This window comes from Simochromis diagramma, unplaced genomic scaffold (genome assembly GCF_900408965.1).
Source record: "Simochromis diagramma unplaced genomic scaffold, fSimDia1.1 OVJJ01000370.1, whole genome shotgun sequence".
NCBI classification, from domain to species: Eukaryota; Metazoa; Chordata; class Actinopteri; order Cichliformes; family Cichlidae; genus Simochromis; species Simochromis diagramma.
The window spans coordinates 568307-587648 of record NW_024387012.1 but is presented as its reverse complement, the minus strand read 5'-3'; the positions used below and the strand labels follow the sequence as shown (position 1 = coordinate 587648).

At 36.9% G+C, this 19342-nt stretch overlaps 1 protein-coding gene across 1 annotated transcript; it reads right to left on the bottom strand.

The window, feature by feature from the left end:
* Positions 1-8240: 8240 nt before the first annotated feature.
* LOC120739319 (solute carrier family 12 member 3-like) lies at positions 8241-19174 on the bottom strand. The gene is made up of 27 exons (XM_040041056.1): positions 18227-19174; positions 17814-17970; positions 16513-16644; positions 16309-16384; positions 15697-15792; positions 15334-15473; positions 15078-15188; positions 14861-14972; positions 14602-14732; positions 14424-14508; positions 14030-14187; positions 13740-13847; positions 13157-13280; positions 12928-13029; positions 12031-12186; positions 11764-11863; positions 11466-11577; positions 11191-11325; positions 10935-11041; positions 10641-10723; positions 10469-10537; positions 9907-10011; positions 9590-9701; positions 9176-9262; positions 8950-9085; positions 8730-8797; positions 8241-8472 (listed from the first exon to the last, which is right to left on the bottom strand). The coding sequence occupies exons 1-27, from the start codon at positions 18406-18408 to the stop codon at positions 8334-8336; spliced, it is 3123 nt and encodes a 1040-aa protein (XP_039896990.1). The 5' UTR covers positions 18409-19174; the 3' UTR covers positions 8241-8333.
* Between the last annotated feature and the right edge of the window lie 168 nt (positions 19175-19342).

Sequence of the window (19342 nt, the reverse complement as noted above, 5' to 3'; positions counted from 1 at the left end):
TAACTTTCCAGAATAATGACAGTCATCTATTTTTTCTTTAGATTACATTAATTACACAAGAAGAAATAAGGTTTGCTATTCTTCTTCTTCTTCTATTTTATTCTTGCAGTGAATTATTCTCGAGGTCAAAGTCAGTATGACAAATGCTTTGGTAGGAGGAGGGCAAACAGAAGCAGACTGCGTCATGTGTTTGTTTATTGAAAGCAGAAGTGAAGTTGCTAGTCACTCTGCCTAGTTTACATCAATACATCATCCATTAACTGAGAAATGAAAAGTATGTGGATGCTGAAAGCGACTTTGGTCCACCAGTCAAACATTAAAGATAAAGTATGCAATTTTCTGAGGTAACTTAATACACAGTTCATTGCAGATATTTGGGTATGATCTATTTAAGTCCCCACTGCTCCCTTCTACCAGATTTGGCTCATCACTTCAATGCAGTTTTTTATTTGTGCTTTTTTTTTAAATCTAAGGCCAAATAACAACAACAATGACCTCAAGACACTTCATATTGTGAGGTAAGACCCTACAGAAACACACAGAGAACTCCAAGAAAAAACAGTTAACAGTTGTATGGCTCTACAAAGGGTTGTGGGAGTTTATACTTAGAAAGTTGTTTACCTCTGAGGTTTTCATCTTGGCTTATCTATAAGGCTGGTCCATCCACAGCTTGCTGCAGAGGGTTATATCCTATCCCACTTCCAATAGATCTCTGCTGGGGAGAAGTCCAAGGATACTGGCTTTCCCCGAAATGCACAGGGTAAGAAACTAAGAAGGTGTCTAGAGAATTCGGTGATATTGTTTACTTTGTTTATGGTTGTTATTAATACTCTTTTATGTTACAACCCTCCTTTTTACCTATCTAACTTAAGTCTTGTATTCTAACACTCACAGGATTTTCAGCAGTTAATTATTTGTATTAATAAACCAAGGGGGAGAAAATACTGGTTACCTAGTGTGTTGTTAACATCCTCCCATTGCTCATAATTATCTATAGTGCAGCACTTGTTAAAGCTTGTAATGTGAATTATTTTGATTCGGCACCATCTGCTGCTAAATTTCTGAATGACTTGTGATAGAGCTAGCAGTTTTTCTAGAGCACAGTGATAAAAGGATAATACACTGCTATTATCATATTATTACTGTAATAATGTAGGAATTAAGCACTAACAATCATGTTAAACCTGCTAAACCTGAGAGACTTGCATAGTGTTATTATTTGTATCTATCTATCTAGATTCTAGATCAGGAGTGCGGGCCACATACAGCCCACTTTGATCTTAAGCGACGAGTAAAACTCAATTTTCCATCAGTGTAAAGAAGTCACATATTTAACTGTTTTTCTACATGTTAAAGAAAAAGTTGCTGTGACAAAGAAAGAAATCTGTCTGCAGGACTCTTTGGACTCAAATTGTGATAAATAAATTACAAAACAACTTCTAGTAACTCTTTTTACAGACTGTCCAGTTTAAAAAACCCCAAAAAGATTTCTAGTAGGAAGTGAAAAACATAAACTTTTCTGTTTTGCACAAAGTTACAGAGGTTTTTATTAGAGACATAGCTAAGTGTTTTGCAATTTGGCGTAATTACTCAAAAATTCTTTGGTACTGTAAAGCAGAAATTAATAGGCAAGCAAATAAGGCAGAAAATAGATATTTTTGTTGGGAAACTAGTCTGGAAGCATAATGAGAGATAGAGCTGTGAAGGAAGTTGGATTTTATCGTGGTAGAAGCGAGACAGGCAGTATGTGGGCAGTCATAACAATGTTTGTCAACCGTGAAGTGTAGTTGCCTTCTTTTGCTGCTGGTTCAGTGAATTTTGGTTGAAGAGTGACAAAATCTGGAGTTTCAGAATCTGTGAGATGGTCACTGAAATGGTTTTATTAGCTTTTAGCAGAGATTCTGAAGTTTCTGTGGATACCACACATGTCAATATTTAAATAACAGATCTGGCAGTACATCACTCTCATCCCTGGTACATTGAGGTTTAAACAAAAAAAAAAAAGTTTACAGTCAGCGTGCACATTTCAGCAGCATACAGTAAACTCATTTTAATTAAATCATGCACAACTATTGTTGGCCACGTAAAATGACTTGAGTTTGACACATTTATTTATTTTTTTTGTGTCCCGTTTGGATCTTTAGCCATCAGACTTGTTGTCTTAAGGCCAAGAAAGATGCCAAGCGGATTTATTTTACCAAGTGGATCATCATGGCCTTGCCATATTGGCCCATTTGATTGTCCTTTATTATAATTATGTATTTATTTTATTTTCGGTTGCTACAAACGGGACAGACATGACTGGGGGATAGGACAGGGAGAAAGAATGAAAGAAAGGGAGGGAGAGAAAGAAAACCAAAGGGGAGAAGAGACGGTGAGAAAGGGGGGAAGAAAGAAAGAAAAACAAACAAAACACCTGGATCACCTGTATGGAGAAAAAAACCCAGAAGAGAAAGCAAACAACAAAGAGCAACATAATAAAAAAACAGCACCATCACAATAAACTAGCTAGCAGTAGATAACAGTAGATACTAAATAATAAACGATATTGTGCAAGATAGACAGCGCACAATGTGCTTTGAGGCAGCAGCCAAGAAAGGTGTGCATACCTGTGTGGATCAGCATGCTTGTATTCCAAAGGTTTCTCCACGTAACGATCTGCTAGGGAGTGTGGGGAGCCATAGCCCCGTCCACCAGGGTATGAAGCAGGTATGGAGAAGATCCAGGCCCCAGATATCCAGAGGCCCCAGAGTACAAGGACCCGAGGAGGACCACCAAAGGGGGGGGAACCGTGCCATCCTCCTGGGAAGAGCCGAGTAGAGCCCCAAAGGAGAGGTCACCCTGCAGCTACGGAGCAGAGGCCAGAGGGGGTTGCAGTGGCGTGCCCGCGGGCTCTGTCTCACAGACAGTCGCACTCCCCAAACATACTCTATTGACACGTGTTTTAAATATAGATGCATAGAAGGATTTTGATTTTTTTCTGAGAAAAAAACCCTCCCATAAAGCTACCAATTTACTTTCATTTCACAAGCTCATTTAGTAACTGTTTTACGTTTGTATTGATGATATAAACAAAAATAAAATATAATGACCTACAAGTTCAATAAATATGCTATAGCATTTTTGGGGAGCAATCACAAATCAATGTTTTTACACCTGTAATTGTCAGCGTCAATTTAAAACTTCATGTAAATATCTGCTGACTTTATAATTAGGCACTGTTACGAAACCAGTTTCACCCCGGTTCTTTTTTATTCCTCGAGGCATCCAGAGACGGCACCGGACTCAGTAGTCATTTCACAAAACCTTTATTCATCTTCATTTAAGCATGCATCTTCTAGAAGGGGAGATGTGCAAGGCCTCTGCAGATCTTCCCTCCTTTGTTTGTTACAGTCAGCTTTATAGAAGCGACCCCATCATAAAACCCCCATGGTGTGCTGCAAACTCTGTGTCTGTGTGTGTATGCACGAGCACGTGAGTGAGTGTGCATGTAGGTGTGGGTGCGTCGTAACAGTCAAAGCACTGTGTGTGTGTGTCTCTGTATACGTGACTTCCTGGGGGTCATAAAAGTAATCTCCTCACCCAAGCTACACCAAATTCCTCTACACAACATACAAAACAGAGTTAATATAGTACAAACACTGAGAGCCCCACTCTGCATCCACTGGGCCATTGGCCTCTTATTGTCTTACATTTACAGATAAGCATGTGGAGAGTCTCTTGCAAACCTGCTTCTAAGTTATAACAATTATGAGTTTTTATTGAAGGTACAAGCATCAGCATCAGCAACCCCCAACTGTAGCTTCCTGTCTCCTTTTATGACACCAGACCCCCAGTGTCCATAAATTCCTTTCTCTCTAAACAATTACACACACTCTCAGGCCTACAACTAAGCCAAACTAAAACACACAGACAAATCCTTCCTTATTCCTCTGATCTAAACAAATTTAACACATCATATTATAATAATTATTTTCTTGTACTCACAGCACTAATTCTGGGAGAAACCCATGCAGCACAGTTATTGTACAAAATACAAATTCCAGGTGAAAGGGGACCAGCTGAGTTATATTCAAATCTGGGGACCCTTTAATGCAATGATGCCAAACAGTGCACCATTGTGCCAACTTTATTGCCTTAGTTTAAAAAAAAATCTATTTACAAATTGTTTGTTCATTGAATTTAATTTTAGTGCTGTGAGTACAAGAAAATAATTATTATAGTATTATAGTAGTAGTATTTATGTATTATATACCTATAAATATAGATATATTAACATATTGATGTTGTTGTAAAATGTGAAAAAACAAAAACTGAAATTTTGATCCATAGATTAACCAGTAATTTAAGCTGTTAATAATGTTCTGCCATTTAGTTAATTAGTTAACAATGTCAGGTTTGTGCACATCATAAATAGCCTTAGCACATTGTTTAAAGAAGGTGACCTCAGCAAGAGGTCATGTTAGGATGTTGCCCCCACATATTGCACATTTAATGGCCGGTGTTGCTGTTTGTCTTCAGTTTTTCAAGTGAGATGGAAACTGATGTTGACTCACTGCATCATTTGAAATGTTTAGCTATAGCATTAGCATAATACAGTGAGGCATCTCGTATTTAATGTGCCAGGAAAAAAAAGACTTGGTACATCCCGGTATTTGAAATGCAGCATGCCAAAATACCAGGAATTTCTTCTGTATCAGTTGCATTTTGCAGCCAGCACCCACACTTTTCTACACAGGATTGTGATAAATGTACTGTTTAATTATAGTTAACCTATTAAAGAGTTCTTCACATCATGATGAGGGAGCTCTTGGGAACCAAAGCAAACTATAAGATTTAGCATAAATATTACGTATTGGTCCATTGTAAGAAGGAAAACACATGGATCTTTTAGTATACAAGACACCTTTGAACATGCACCTACACAAAGGGCGGGGATATTGTTTTAATTTATGGTTAAAAGTAAAAGAAAAAAATGGTTAATTAGCAATAAAACTTTAAGCATTAACTTCTTTTTTTCTGGTTCAAAGTGTTACATTTAAATCTGCTTTAGATATTCCCAGTACCTTCTACAGAGCATAGGTGTTCAATTAGACTGTTGCATTGCTCAAATTTTTGCCGTAAGAACCAATAATCTCATGATTCGGATGAAGCAGACATATATATCATAGATAAGCATATGTCTAAGAAAAAAAAAGAATTTTAAAATATTTATTTTATTTTTTAATTAATCAAAATTTGTTTTAAACTACATCACAGCTATCAGGGAGATCAATCCCCCCTGATCAAAGAGGCTGAAAACTCCTACAGTTATCGCTGTATTTAACAGTATTAATGGTCTGATCCAAGTTATCACTCTGTAACTTATTGTTATTAAAAATCTGTTATTCATTATGTGAAGTCAAAGAGACACAATGTTGTCAGTGAAGGGTGCCTTTAAAAATCTTTAACACTATTAAAGCTGATAATGTGACATTTAAATTATTATATAGTGTTTCATACTAATAGCTTTGCTGCAATGCACTTTACTCTACATACTGGTCTTTTACAGTATGTCTACTTACAAGTTTTTTGCGTAATTTTTATCTACTTATAGTTAATCTGTTGGTGATGCATTTCCATGTTATTGTAACCCGTCTGCAGATTAATCCAGACTTTAGTAATGTTGCTTAGTGCCAAAAATAATAACAAATGCCCCCTGTGTTTATTCCACATAATGTTGCACATGCTGCATGTAGCTGTAAGGTGAGGTAGACTGAGTATTGATAGAAGTAATGTAAAAGGTTACTGCAGCCTATTTTTATAGTTACTGATATTCAGTATTACAATGGGTGTAAAATTAGAGGGTGACTTGCTTTTTGGGAAAATGTCAAGTAGCGATTTGAGGAACAGCAGATTTTATAACAGAATATTAATCTTTTACAGTATTATATTATTATTATTATTATTAACTATTTCCTGGATAACAATGCTGTTATGGACTCTTTCCAGTCTGGTTTTCGTAAATTGCATTCCACTGAAACGGCCTTACTTAGAGTATCTAGTGATATCTTGATGGCATCAGACTCTGGAGAATACACAGTGCTGGTCCTGTTGGATCTCAGCTCTGCTTTTGACACTGTAGATCACAGTATCATGATAAACAGACTCGAGAACTTGTTTGGGATTACTGGTGTTGTTTTAAAATGGTTTATATCATATCTGTCTGAGAGATCTTTTACTGTTTGCATGAATCATGTCACATCAGAATCAACAGTTTTGTCGTGTGGGGTACCTCAGGGATCTGTCCTGGGTCCAATTCTCTTTTTACTTTATGTATTTCCCCTAGGCCAAATTATTAAGCGATATAAATATTCCTCCTATCATCTCTATGATGACGACATCAAACTATACTGTTCCTTCAAAATGTCTGAGTTTTATAAATTGTCTAATTTAAGTAATTGCCTGACAGAAATCAACAAATGGTTATATGACAATTTTCTCCAACTAAACTCTGATAAAACAGAAACTCTAATTATTGCTCCAGACCACATGGTCCCAGAAATTAGGCAGCATATCAACTTCTTAGACCCTTATGTAAAATCAAGCCTTAGAAAACTCGGTGTCATATTTGACAGCTCGATGTCGCTCGAGCAGCATTCTAAGCAGCTGGTCCGAAACTGTTTTTATCATTTACGGAATATTGCTAAACTCAGACTAATGGTATCAAAGCTTGAACTTGAGATGATTATTCATGCTTTTATTTCTTCTCGTTTAGACTATTGTAATGGCCTTTTTACCTGTTTTAACAAATCAGCCTTAGATCGTCTTCAGACTGTGCAGAATGCTGCAGCACGTCTCTTAACAGGCACCAAGAGAAGATCGCATATCACTCCAGTTTTGGCCTCCCTTCACTGGTTACCTGTAAATTTTAGGTTTCATTTTAAAATTTTAGTTCTAACCTTTAGGGCCCTGCATGGTCAGGCTCCTCAATATTTATCTGACCTGCTGAAACCACATACATCTTCTCGGGCTTTAAGGTCATTAGATCAGAGACTGCTGGTGGTACCGCGCACTCGTTTTAAAACTCGTGGTGATCGGGCCTTTCAGACTGTGGCACCACGGTTGTGGAATTCTCTCCCACTGTCTCTTCGCTGCACGGACTCCATTGATTCTTTTAAGAAACAGCTGAAGACATTTTTATTTAGAAAAGCATTTGATTAATTTATGTTTTTATAGTTTTATTGTTTTATTTACTGTTATATTGTTTTTATATTTCCATTTCCTGTGTTGTAAAGCACTTTGTGATTTTTATCTGTGAAAAGCGCTATATAAATAAATTTTACTTACTTTTTAACTTACTTATATTCCTGCTGTTGCTTGTCACCATTTAAATAGTACAACTCAGAGGTTTTAAATTTTTACCTTTGGAAAATGTCAACAGAATAACTCATCTTAGAAGAGTTTATACATAATTTAATATTCTACAAAACACATCACAGATTAAGCAAACAAATATAAATGTAAAAGATATTGACAAATATAGTGAATACAATGTAAAGTCTAAATGTATTACTAATTTAAATTTACTTACAATTATCACTTTCAAATCAATAATTTGTGTCTCAGTTTTCAAACATGGTTACATTATCGTGTGTTAACAACAAAGTTGGTGGTTATGTAGTACAAGTTTAACCATAAAGAGCAAAAAGTTTCCCTACCCATCAGTGGTGGACTGTAAAGGAGTCCACTAAGTCTAATATTCTTCTCTGTTCAATTTACTTTAGCACTGGATGCTACTTTCTCTTGTTACTCACTAAAATTGTCAGCAGTTGTTTTATACTTCATACTACATTTTTCACAAATGACTTAGTAACTAGCTTTGCTAAAACAAGACAGTTTTGTTTCAAATATATGTTCAGTTAAACATTATCAAGATCTTGGATTCATTTCTTTGTTACCAGAAGACCTTTAATTCACACTGATGTTCCAAGCCTTTGGGACTCTCCTGATAGGATGGACATAATTTTTCTAAAAGATGTCACCTTCTTTAGCAGTTTGATAAAAGGGGTGGCTTCCAAAATGTTCTTGCTTGGGTTGAGATACGGTGATATTCACTTGTATTAGGGGAGAGTACTTACAATGACCTTCTCAGAATCATTCATCTTAATTTTAAGATTTGTCTCTTTATTATTCACCAGATTTGTTAAACCCTAATTTGGCAAATATTGCACTCTCTTATTTTTTGGGGTTTTTTTTAAAATTATTTTTCACTTCTAAGGCTTGAATTTTTTAGTTTGTGACTCCTAAAAATAAAAATAGTCCTCCATGACTGACTCACAATAAAATACAATTTACTGGCAGTAGAAAGTAAGGACATTTTGCTGGTTTCCTCGTATGAGCACTGCAGGGCAATGAAGGCCACAGGTGAGAGTATCCAGCCAGGCCATGTAAAGAGCACTGGGGCAGTCACTGTGTGGCACAGGAAGACTCCTACGTGGGGAAGAAAAAAAATCATTAAATAACAATTACATAAGCAGGGACAGTAAAACAAGAACAAAGTCTGCTACATGATGGGTAGCAGGATAGTAATAGATTTATATTTTCAGTGCAGTATTAGTTAAATCCTAGCGCATGATGATTTTAGTAAACTGTGTACATATAAATATGGGGACTATGAGGGAAATGGGAGATCCTAACTAACTTTGATTTCTATTAAGTATGAATTGCAATATAAACCGTGTACTCACACAAGCACAAGGGCAGTATGTTGTGAATTCCTGCGGATGATTTCATTCAGCCGTACTTTTCTCTCAGACTGTGAATAAAGGAAATACAAGTAGGAAACTGACTTAGTGTCACATAATGTGGGGATATTACACAATCATAAGGCATAGATACATTTAAAATGTTTTGCTCTGGACCTTTTGGAAGTCAATGATACACACACACACACACACACACACACACCTTTTGTTTGAAGGCCTCAAACTCTTTATCAGATATTTTCCATGGTTCTCTCTGTCTTAGCTCCTGATCTGTGACGCCTGTCTGCTGTTCATCATGCAGCCTGAAGGGGGCGACACTGTCCACAAACCTAGTCATGCTGCAAAGCAAAACACAACTGCTATGAAGAAAAAAACACATTCACATAGGTGTGCCTTGTGGTGGTAATTGCAACTTTTTTCCGACATACTTCTTGGCTTGAGGGCGCTTCTCACTGTCTGTCATGACAATAACGTCACTGAAATGTAGACGAAAGCGCTTCAGCAGAGCAATCATTCTGAAACACACAACAGTCCACAAGTTCTCAAGTTCCAGAAATCATAAAGCACCCTTTCCTAGTATGTCCATAAACACCAAAGGGTCTGAAAGAATTACATCCAAACAAAGACATATCAAACTGCACGAAAACCTACATTTAATTTTTTTTTTTTAAAAAACAATAAATAAATAAATAATTCCAAATTTGTTGTCTGTTGTAAAATCTTCAAACTGAACATTTTCAGTTCTTAGAGGAAAAGAGTAATTCTGAATCATCTTAATAACCACAAATTTTGCCAATGCAAAAGCCAACACTTTCCCCCCGGGCGAAAGAGAGTAAACTTACTCATTACGGCCTTCGTCCATGTTTTGTTCATCTCCGACGATGAAAACCCTGATCTTACAGTTACGCCAATGCTTTCTCCTGGTGATCAGGTAAGGTACCAGTAAAGTCAGTCCTGAAAATAGAAGAAGAGCATGACAGCAGCTAAGAAAACCGGGCCAACTCAAATTTATTTATTTTTTTGTTTATTTATTAGAAGAATAAACTGAAGAGGCTCCTCTGACTTTTTTCCCCGTTGTTTGTTTGTTTATCTATTGCTACACTGCTGGACAGGACAGGACAGGGGAAAAAAAGAAAGAAAAGCACTTCTGTGGGCTCACCTCCATCATCTGCTATCCAGTAGACATCGATAGACTTTTTCCCCTGGGTGTTCTGAAACACTGTTTTGATTTGATCACTGTTGCTGTTGTCGGACACGTCATCAGCTGCAAACACAAGAGAAAGCGTGTGTTATGTGTGGGCAGTGATTACTGCCTTAATAATTAGAAAGTTATAATGCAATCTAAGGTGTGCCAGTGCAATAATGATTTCTTGTTCACTGTCCTCATCCTCTCATATATTATCCTAAGCACCATTGCAGTGCATATCAATTTAGGAAGGGAACAATCCATTAGAGGTACTTTAGTCAAATTAAATCAATTTAAAACTTTAATCTTGAACTTTAAGAAATGTAATCATAAATAGACCAATCACTTTATTAGGTTTTGAAATTACAGAGTGGAAATCTTATTTAAATCTGATATCCTTTTCAGTTCTAAGAAAAATCCCTTCCCGTACTTTAGTTGCAATCACAGTAGTTATGATTTACAGATTCTGACTTGAAATTTAACGTGACTTGGCACAGTAATCTAATATGTACCTATGCACACAAGTAGCTCTTACCCGATTCCCTGTCTGGAGACTGATGGTCATAATTTTCCGCAGATTCATCAAGCTCAAAGCCCTGATTTACTAAAAAAAAGAAAAGAAAAATATGTTGTCAACCACTGCCACAAATGTATCATGTTGCTGTTAAGCACTTAGAAAATGTTCTACTTATTTATACTCATCAGACCTTCACAATCAAACTGGTCAGAGATGTCCAGCCCGTCCATCATCCTCAAGATACACAAACAGAAGTTGGCGTCAAATGTATCACTGAAGAAAAGCAAGAGAAGATGAGTAAGTTGAGAAGACTTTTTTCTTTTGCAACTATTCTTTAGGCTATTTTATAAATACTATATTTTATACTACCTTACAAAGCCAGTAAAAATACACACATAATATAAAATAAATAGAATAGCAATACTAATTAAAAATCCACAAGAAAATACATGATTTTTTCATATCTATTAAAGGACCATCTTACTATATGGTGTTAATGTAATCTTCAATGCTTTCAGGTGAACTCTCCCTCCAGTTTGACTTGAAGCCAAGGACCAGAGTGTTGGGCTTCAGCTTGCCAAGACCAGAGGCCTTTGAACAAAAAGCATAAAAGCCAGGTACAGGTAAGTATACAAACTAGTTCTAATGGCAGAAACATGCTAATAGTAATATTAATAATTTGTTGGTAACTTTCAGGGCATTTAAAGTCACATTACACCACAACAATATTAACTAGATACCTGCATTAAGTATCGAGCTCCAGTTCTGAGGCTCTCAGCTGTAAATGGAGTATAAAACGAACGCACTTTCCTCTTGTTCATCCATTTAACTAGCTGATCTGTAGCATCTTGTGGTCGTGTCTGCCTCTCAGGCTCCTGGAAAAGGAACTCAGGAACTCACATATCCAATTACAACAAAGGATAACTCTAAAAAGTGTTTGGTGTGGCTATTTTACCACAATAATGCTAATAATTTATTTTGTTTTCCTGTAGAAAAAGCTGAGTGCATGTCTCACCATGATAATATCGCCACAGATCATAAGACTTATATGTTTTGTGAATGAGCCAACAAAATCCACCAGTGCAGGTCGCTGGTTTGGAGGTCCAGTGAGGACTAGACACTGTGGTCTGAAAAAAAGACATTAGGGATCAAAGAGGAAGCTCCCGGATGAAATCCAGTAAACATAAATTCAAAACTAAAATCTATTAATACTATTAGAAAAGAGCATTAACGAGTACGCTTATAGACTTTAGCACTCGTGCATGTTGCATGAAAAGCTTTGACTTGTTAAACTGAAATTTTAGATCACTCACCTAAAATTCTTGACGTGATCCTCCACACCAGTAAGTGAGACAGAGTATGACAAAGCCATGTTGTATGTGCCTGCTTGGACTGACGAACCCCAATTTACCTCTGTTGATTTCAAAAGACACTTACATGAGAAATGCAAAAAACAAAAAAAGAAGTGTAAAGTACACTTTGATGCATTCTGTTCTATTTATGAATCTGAGGCATGTTATTCTAACCAAAGTACTGCTCAGTTCCAACTTACGCTCAAAAACTTATGGTTTTTGACTCACTTGGTTTATTGTAGTTGATGTATCCAAACAAAAAGAAGATTATACAGAAGGTGATTAGAGCAGCCCACCAGGTAAACAGGAACATCAGAACCACAGATATCACTGCTCCAAACAGAGCCGTCCATTTACTGTAGTAGTGAAATGAGGGCCTCCAACCTACAGGAGGAGTCGGTGAGAAAAGGATTATGAAGTGGCACAGGGCAGACTTTGTAATGCTACATGGCCAGAACTCTGATCCCAATGTCCACCCATTATGGCCTACATTTACATTATGTATGATTTCTTGTGTTTGTTTTTTAGGCATTACCAGCAACCTGCTGTTAAATGTTATAGCGCTTTGAATTGTACGTAGTTGATTTTGTCAAAATAGAAACACATTGACTCTCTTGCCAAAACTTTAACTAGAGAACTGTCATGCACTTAATCTCACAGCGGGTTAGATCTATGTGGACCTCTGTGTACGGAGATTTCTCCAATATAACTTGGTATGATAGATACAATTTTGGTAGAAGTGATTTGAGTGTTACATAAAACCTTGTCTTACCATCACTGGTTGTAGGAGCAATATGAGTTTCCACTGAAGTCAGATGGATGACCTCTTTTCCACACTAAGCTGCATATAAACAATTTGTTTTTTCTTCCGACCTCATAATGGGGGTCTGTTTAATTTTGGGGCCAAGCAGGAATAAATTGGTGAGTGGTGGTTGTGTATGTGGGCATTTGTGTGCATGCTAAACTGTGGAAAATCTGGCTGTCACATGCTTTTATAGAGTAGCAAACTCTCTTATTAGTGTGACTGAACAAAATGTACTAAACCTTAGAAATTACCAAAACTAATGTTTTAATGTGAACGTGTTTAATATTGAGTATAGCTTAATTATTGAATATGTTACTCACCTGGGGAGTTGGTGATTGAAGCATGAAAGCAGCTAAAGTTTATAAGGCTGTAGGAACACAGGAAGAAGTTGGAGATCAGAGCTGCAATGGTGTTCAGCTTCGCTGTAATGACACAGATGAGAGAGTATTTAAAACCACACTACAAATTTAGAGCTGACAAGACATTTTATATGGGAATCACAACATTAGTAAGAGGTGAAAATGTGTTAGCCATGTTGATCACACCCACCAATGAGAATGAAGGCCACAGCTATGATGTAGCATAGCACATAAGCCCGGAGCGGCTCATCATTTTTCCCATAACCCTTTGCAAAGAACCCAATGTATGGGTATAAGTTGTCTTTGCACAGACACTGATAGAGAGAACATAAAACATAAACAAAAAAGTGAGACTTTACTATGTTTATACAAACTTTCATTAATCAAACATTTGAGCTATGAGATGATAGCTGACTTTTTAACTGTCCTCCATGTTTTTGCTCCTTTAAAATGTGAATACACTTGAGCGATGATTTTAAAGCTACATGAGATCGTGCTGTTTGCTTGTTCCGCTTTAGTTTACCTTATTAATCGTTTTCTTTATACTGCAGGTGACTTTAAAAATCATTAATTATAACTAAATCATTAGCAGATTCAAAATGTGCCCATTATTGTGTCAAAAAGAGAGCTGTTTTGTTTGTAAAGTCCAGGTAAACTGGTCTCTAATACAGCAATATTAGGTACATTGAAATTATAATAATGGATTCATATTTTGTTCAGTGCAAATGAATGCATAATGAATGCAATAGGAAAAACGTTAATGGATTTCTCACCTGAAAGACTTTAGGGGCAGAGACAAGAAATCCAAGAGCAGAGGACAAGCTGGCTGCAAATACCCCAGCAGTGATGAGGTAGTAGAAACCAGAAACCTGGCCCAAGACCTGGTTTGAGTCATCATTAAGTATAAGACAAACCAGAATAAAGTTTTAAATACAATGAATATAGCAGGAATATTGACAAAGAGTTAAAGATTTAACCCAAAATGTGCTTTTGTTTGGTTTAGTATCTTTCTTCCCAATAACAAAAAGGAGAAAAAAATGTGGCTAACTGAATGAACTAGTACCTTTAAATTGTTGGCCAGACCATATTTGCAATTCTTCTGCTGTATACAATCTGTGAAGTTCCAGCCCATTTTACATCCAAGCCCCACACAACCATCAGTGAGATTTCCGGTCAGGATATCAGTCATATTTCCAGAAGCGTCTCTCACTACACATGATGCTAGAGGAACAGTACAGATTTTAATATAATTTTCATGGATAACCATGAAAATTTATTTACTCCCAAAAACGCTGTATTGATCTCAGTTTGTGCTACTACTGGAAACCTGTTTCAGATAACAAGTCCCCAGCTTTATAACTTATAGAGTGCCAGGTTAAACACTTCAGCCTCTGTCTTGTATTAATTAAATTATTTATACCTATTTAGATCAAATATGTATGTACTGGGTAACTTACCGACTGTGACAGAGATCATTAAATAGCTGATAGTAGTCCAAAAAATAGCCATGAGGGTGCCTTTGGGGATAGCAGTAGCAGGGTCCTGAGATAGGAAATACAATTAATATATAACATTATGAAACGATGCATTCATATATTTCCTTTAAGGAGCATTTCTCTTTTATTTCCCTCATACTTTAAGGTCTCCAGAGATGTTGGCACCAGACAGGATGCCAATAGCAGAGGGAAAGAAAATGGCAAACATCTGGAAAAAGTTGGCTTCATTTTCTCTCCAGTTTGGTGTCAGGTTTTCTAAGAAGATCTCAGCTGCAAAACATGCCAGGTACAATATTAGGTAGTTATGAAAGAAGGAAAGAAAGATGGAAGAAACAAACAAATCAATTATTCGATGTGGTTTTTAAGACTATAGATTGTTGAGAGAAACCTAAACTTACTGCGGTATCCAAAGATACCCTGTGCCTGCTTTTCTATATTGGGAGGAATAAATGTGCCCACAAAGTAGTTGGATAATGAAACCAGAAGAACTAAGAAGAACAAAATCTGGGTCTGAGAGAAAAAGACAAATAAAGAAATCAAAAAGGAAGAGAAGTTGTTAAGAGACAAAACTTTGTCCAAGTACAGCTGTCATGCTGAATATCAAAATGTGCTCACCTTAGACTCCCACTCCATTCCAGCCAATGAAATCAGCAGAAGAACCGTAACAGTGATCACGCCCACAATACGGACATCGTTGATTGAATCAACCATGACAACACCAAACTCCTACATCAATTAACCAAATTTAGGTTCTGTTGCATAGCATTTTAGTATGAAATATTATTTACATTATATATAATATGTCATCTTCTATTACAAAAACAAATCTACCATCCATTTAATACCACAAAGCACTTTCAATACATTTCACCTGCATTAGATCATGGGCCACCTCTGCAAAACCAACAGTATTGAGTGCACAAGCCAAAGCATTGGCAAAGGAAAAAACCACCCCAATTGGTCCTCCAATTTCTGGACCGAGAGTGCGGGAGATCATGAAATATGCCCCACCTGCAAATTATTTCAGACAAACAAGATTGTTAGAACATATCCTAAATACAAGGCTAGATCCTACATACACATTTGAAAAATTACAATTCTGAGCTCAGCTGCAGATTTCCAGTCTTAAAAGGCCCAACCATTTTTAAAGGTGTCCCAAGTATTCTCATATTTTCAGATTCAAACTGTATATAAGGTTTATTTGTCTGACTTCCTACTTTGAACAGTGACTAACCTGAGATCACCCTCCCATTAGTGGCAATGGCAGAGATGGAGAGGGCAGTTACTGAGGTCACCGTCACGGATATCAGGATAATAAGCCAGGTCAACACTAACGTAAGAAGAATAAAGTTAGGACTCATTAAAATCACACAATCATAAATTTTCAGTTATGAACAAATCAGGTTTACAGGTTTAAAATTCAGCAATTTAAAAATTACTTTACTTACATTTATTCATCCGAGTGAATAAATGTAGTAACTGTGTGCTAAAAAAAACAAGCAGACTCACACATAGTCAGCACTTTAAAAAACAGCTCACTTTTCAAACAAGGAAACTAGCATTTCTCCCAATCCCATATTTTCATTTCCTGGTGAAGTTACTATACTTGACTTCATTTGTCAATATTTAGATATATCATTTTTTTCCCTTCTTTTCAAACTTTCACGCTTTCCTATGATAAAGCTCTGCGAACAATGTGCTCATGTTGATATGATTAAGAAACTAACTAAATCAACATGACCCAGAGATAAAACTATATGAACAGGCGTGGGGAATTTTTACATGAAAATGAAAGCAAAAACAAAAGAACTGAACAAATGGAGGAGCAAACGAACTGATTACTCACAAATGCCTGCCTGAGAAGTGATCCAGGACAGGCGGAGGAACAGGATTACTCCCCAAATATTAAGCATACAACGAACCTGTGACCAAAATGAAAGTAATATGTTTTTAATTAACAGATTTTAAGAGTGATCAAGATCAATGATTTTGTGTATTTTTAAACTTTCTACAGGACCAGTGGATGCAAAGACCCAGAAGTTTTACTTACCATAACTCCAACAACCCAGCCAAATCTAGCAGGAGCTTTCTCCTCAGAACCTTGAGCCTCTTCACTTCCAGCATCTGTGGCCGAAATGTCACAAGCTCCTGGATCTGTGTTGGTGTTTCCTCCCTCCACTTCCTGAAAATAGTATAGAAAATAGTACATTGTGTATCGACCAGAAGTTGAGGGCAGAGGCCCTGGTATTCTGATTCCTATTAAGGCTGGCTCATGGGACATGGAACATCGCCTCTTAAATGGGTAAAGAGTCTGAGGTAGTGTGTGAGGTTGAGAGATACTGGCTAGACATATTCAGACTCACCTCAATGTACATCTTGGACTCTGGTGCCACTCTGGTGGAGTGGGGCTGAACTCTGTTCCAATCTGTAGTTGCCTCAGTAATATACGGCAGGCAGGGGTAGGTACACCCTGGTGCGCTGCTTGTAAGTTGGGGCTTTCCCCAGTGGACAGTGGGAGTTGTTTCTCCATAGCTCCTGGCTGTCATTTGTACTTATGTGGTGAAGGACAGTCTCAGCATTCACTGGTGAGATGCTGAAGGGTGTTCTACTCCATTGTTCTACTGGGAGGCTTGTACGCTTACATTGTTAATCAAAGGGGGACCTGAAGTGCCATGCTTGGGAAGAACAGATTGCCTGATCTGACTCCAAGTGATGTTCTGTTGCTGTTATTGTTATGTCACCCATAAGGGTGTTCATGCATGCACATGTCATTAGGACACCCTACGTTGCAGGGTTGATGATTGATTTTTTAACTGTATTATCACATCGCTTGTGATTATACGCTGAACAGTTCAGAAAGCCCAGTTTTTACTGAGCAGAATGTTGGATGGTGCCCCACCTCGGGCATCTATTGTTCCACTGGAATAATGAACACGATGTTAAAGCATAAGGATGTAGAAAACTGCACATGACACCAGGGCACCCTTGGACGCAGGGTTGCCGACCCAGCAGGTCATCTGCTAATTGGAAAGGTTGATGTTCAATCCCTGGCTGCAGGACTGGTAAACACTATAGCAATTCTTTACTAACTTGCCTCAGAGGCAGGGCTTAGAACAACGTTAAAAAACTCAAGTAAAATGATATCTCCTATTTTTGCATAACAACTTTACCGTAAAATGATATCCCTTGCCTACTGTGTTTTTCAGACCTGTGAGAATCATTTCACTGTTTGTAGAGGCCAAACATTTCATTTCCTAGGGGGGTTAATTCCCCCAGGTAGTGTTACTGTCAATATGCAATTCTCAAAAGACAGCAGCAGTGAGAAAATGCTCCCAGAAGTGGAAAACTCACATCGAATGCTTTGCGGAGAACCTCCAGGGAAGGTCTGCTCCTTGCCTGCTGGTGTGGCAGCGTGCTGGCATAGTGCTCCAGCTGTGGCAGCAGGTCTATGGTGCTATAGAAGGAAGATCTCCGCAGCTCTATTCTTGAGTCCCGCTGCTCTGATGTACTGTTAGAGGGAAAAACATGAGAACTGAGAAACTATAGCAAAGATTAGTAAATGCGGAAAACATATCTATGATGGTAGGCTTTAGTTCCTTTAATGGACATTAGATTCTAATAATTCCTTCCTTCCTGAAAATCTTTTTTTTTATTATTATTATTATAATTTTGCAAGTTCCATTTTTTTCAAACAGCTGAGTGGAATGATGAGGAAATTATGCTGAGGTGGAAAATAAAAATAGACACAAGTTGATAACACAAACCTTGAACCCTCCTCTGAGATAATGATCGCTGGAGGAATTTGGTGGCTAGCACCTTCTCTTCTGTTGTTGGTCTCAAAATGGTGTGAAGAGTACCTGGGAGGTCCTTCTTCACCAACTGAGAACTGGACATGGTGGCGAGTACCTTGACCCACTATGGGACTTTTGGATATGAACTGCCCCATTAAAAGACCAATTAAATCCTTTGGAACAATATGGAGAGCAGTTAGAAGTGCTGATTCATATTTGTTAACAAGATTTGTGTGTGATTTTCTGTTTTCTATTTTTCAACAGACACTCAAAATATGAGTTTATAATTGATAATATTCTTTTGTACCAAATATTATCAACATTTATATTTGAATCATTTGATTTTACCTTTAGCTTTGTGTTCAATAAAGAAAATTGAAAAACTAAATTAACCTTTTCAGCTTAGCACTTTGTACCAATTGTCATATTCTAGGCATATATGGCATGCAGGGTAGAATAAGGTATTAATTCTCTGTCGTTTTGGTACAAAAAGCAACACATGCTATAGTCATTTTATTTATCACTGAACCAACATCTTAATGAAAATACTGAAAACTGAGAAATTAAAGTTATCTTATTGTGAATATAAAAAGCTTGTAAGAAAAATTCAGCAGGATTAGATGTAATTTTGTGCAGTGGGTGAGTACAGATAATGATTCACCCTTACAAAAGAAGCTCATTTGAGTAATTACTCTCATAATAGTTGAGTTATCAATGCAACATCAGTGTGTGCTAATGTCTTATTTCTAAAGGACATGAACCTGGATAAGAAATAACCTTCACCAAAGCAGAATATTCTTAACTCATGTTAGTATTTTGTCATTATTATTGGAATTCATTTCCCATATAAATATATTCTCAAATGTGGTTGAAATACTATACTAGCTACAATATATTACAATGAAGTACTGGTAAAAGTATCATGTAAATTACAGATCATGTGTGCAGAAATCATTTCGACTGATGTGTCAAAGGAGAAAATAGTTGTTTTCAATGATGTTTAGTTTAGTATTAAAACTCACAAAAGTACACATTAGTATAAATATTACATGTTGTTAAACCTTTGACATAATAACTTTTACATCCAAA

Excerpts from the sequence above, each read along its gene's own strand:
- LOC120739319 (XM_040041056.1), bottom strand. The coding sequence starts at position 18,408 with ATGGGGCAGTTCATATCCAAAAGTCCCATAGTGGGTCAAGGTACTCGC. Across the intron at positions 16,645-17,813 it reads TTCTCCGCAAAGCATTCGAT|GAAGTGGAGGGAGGAAACAC; the intron begins GTGAGTTTTCCA and ends TACTATTTTCAG. Across the intron at positions 16,385-16,512 it reads GCTGGGTTGTTGGAGTTATG|GTTCGTTGTATGCTTAATAT; the intron begins GTAAGTAAAACT and ends TTTTGGTCACAG.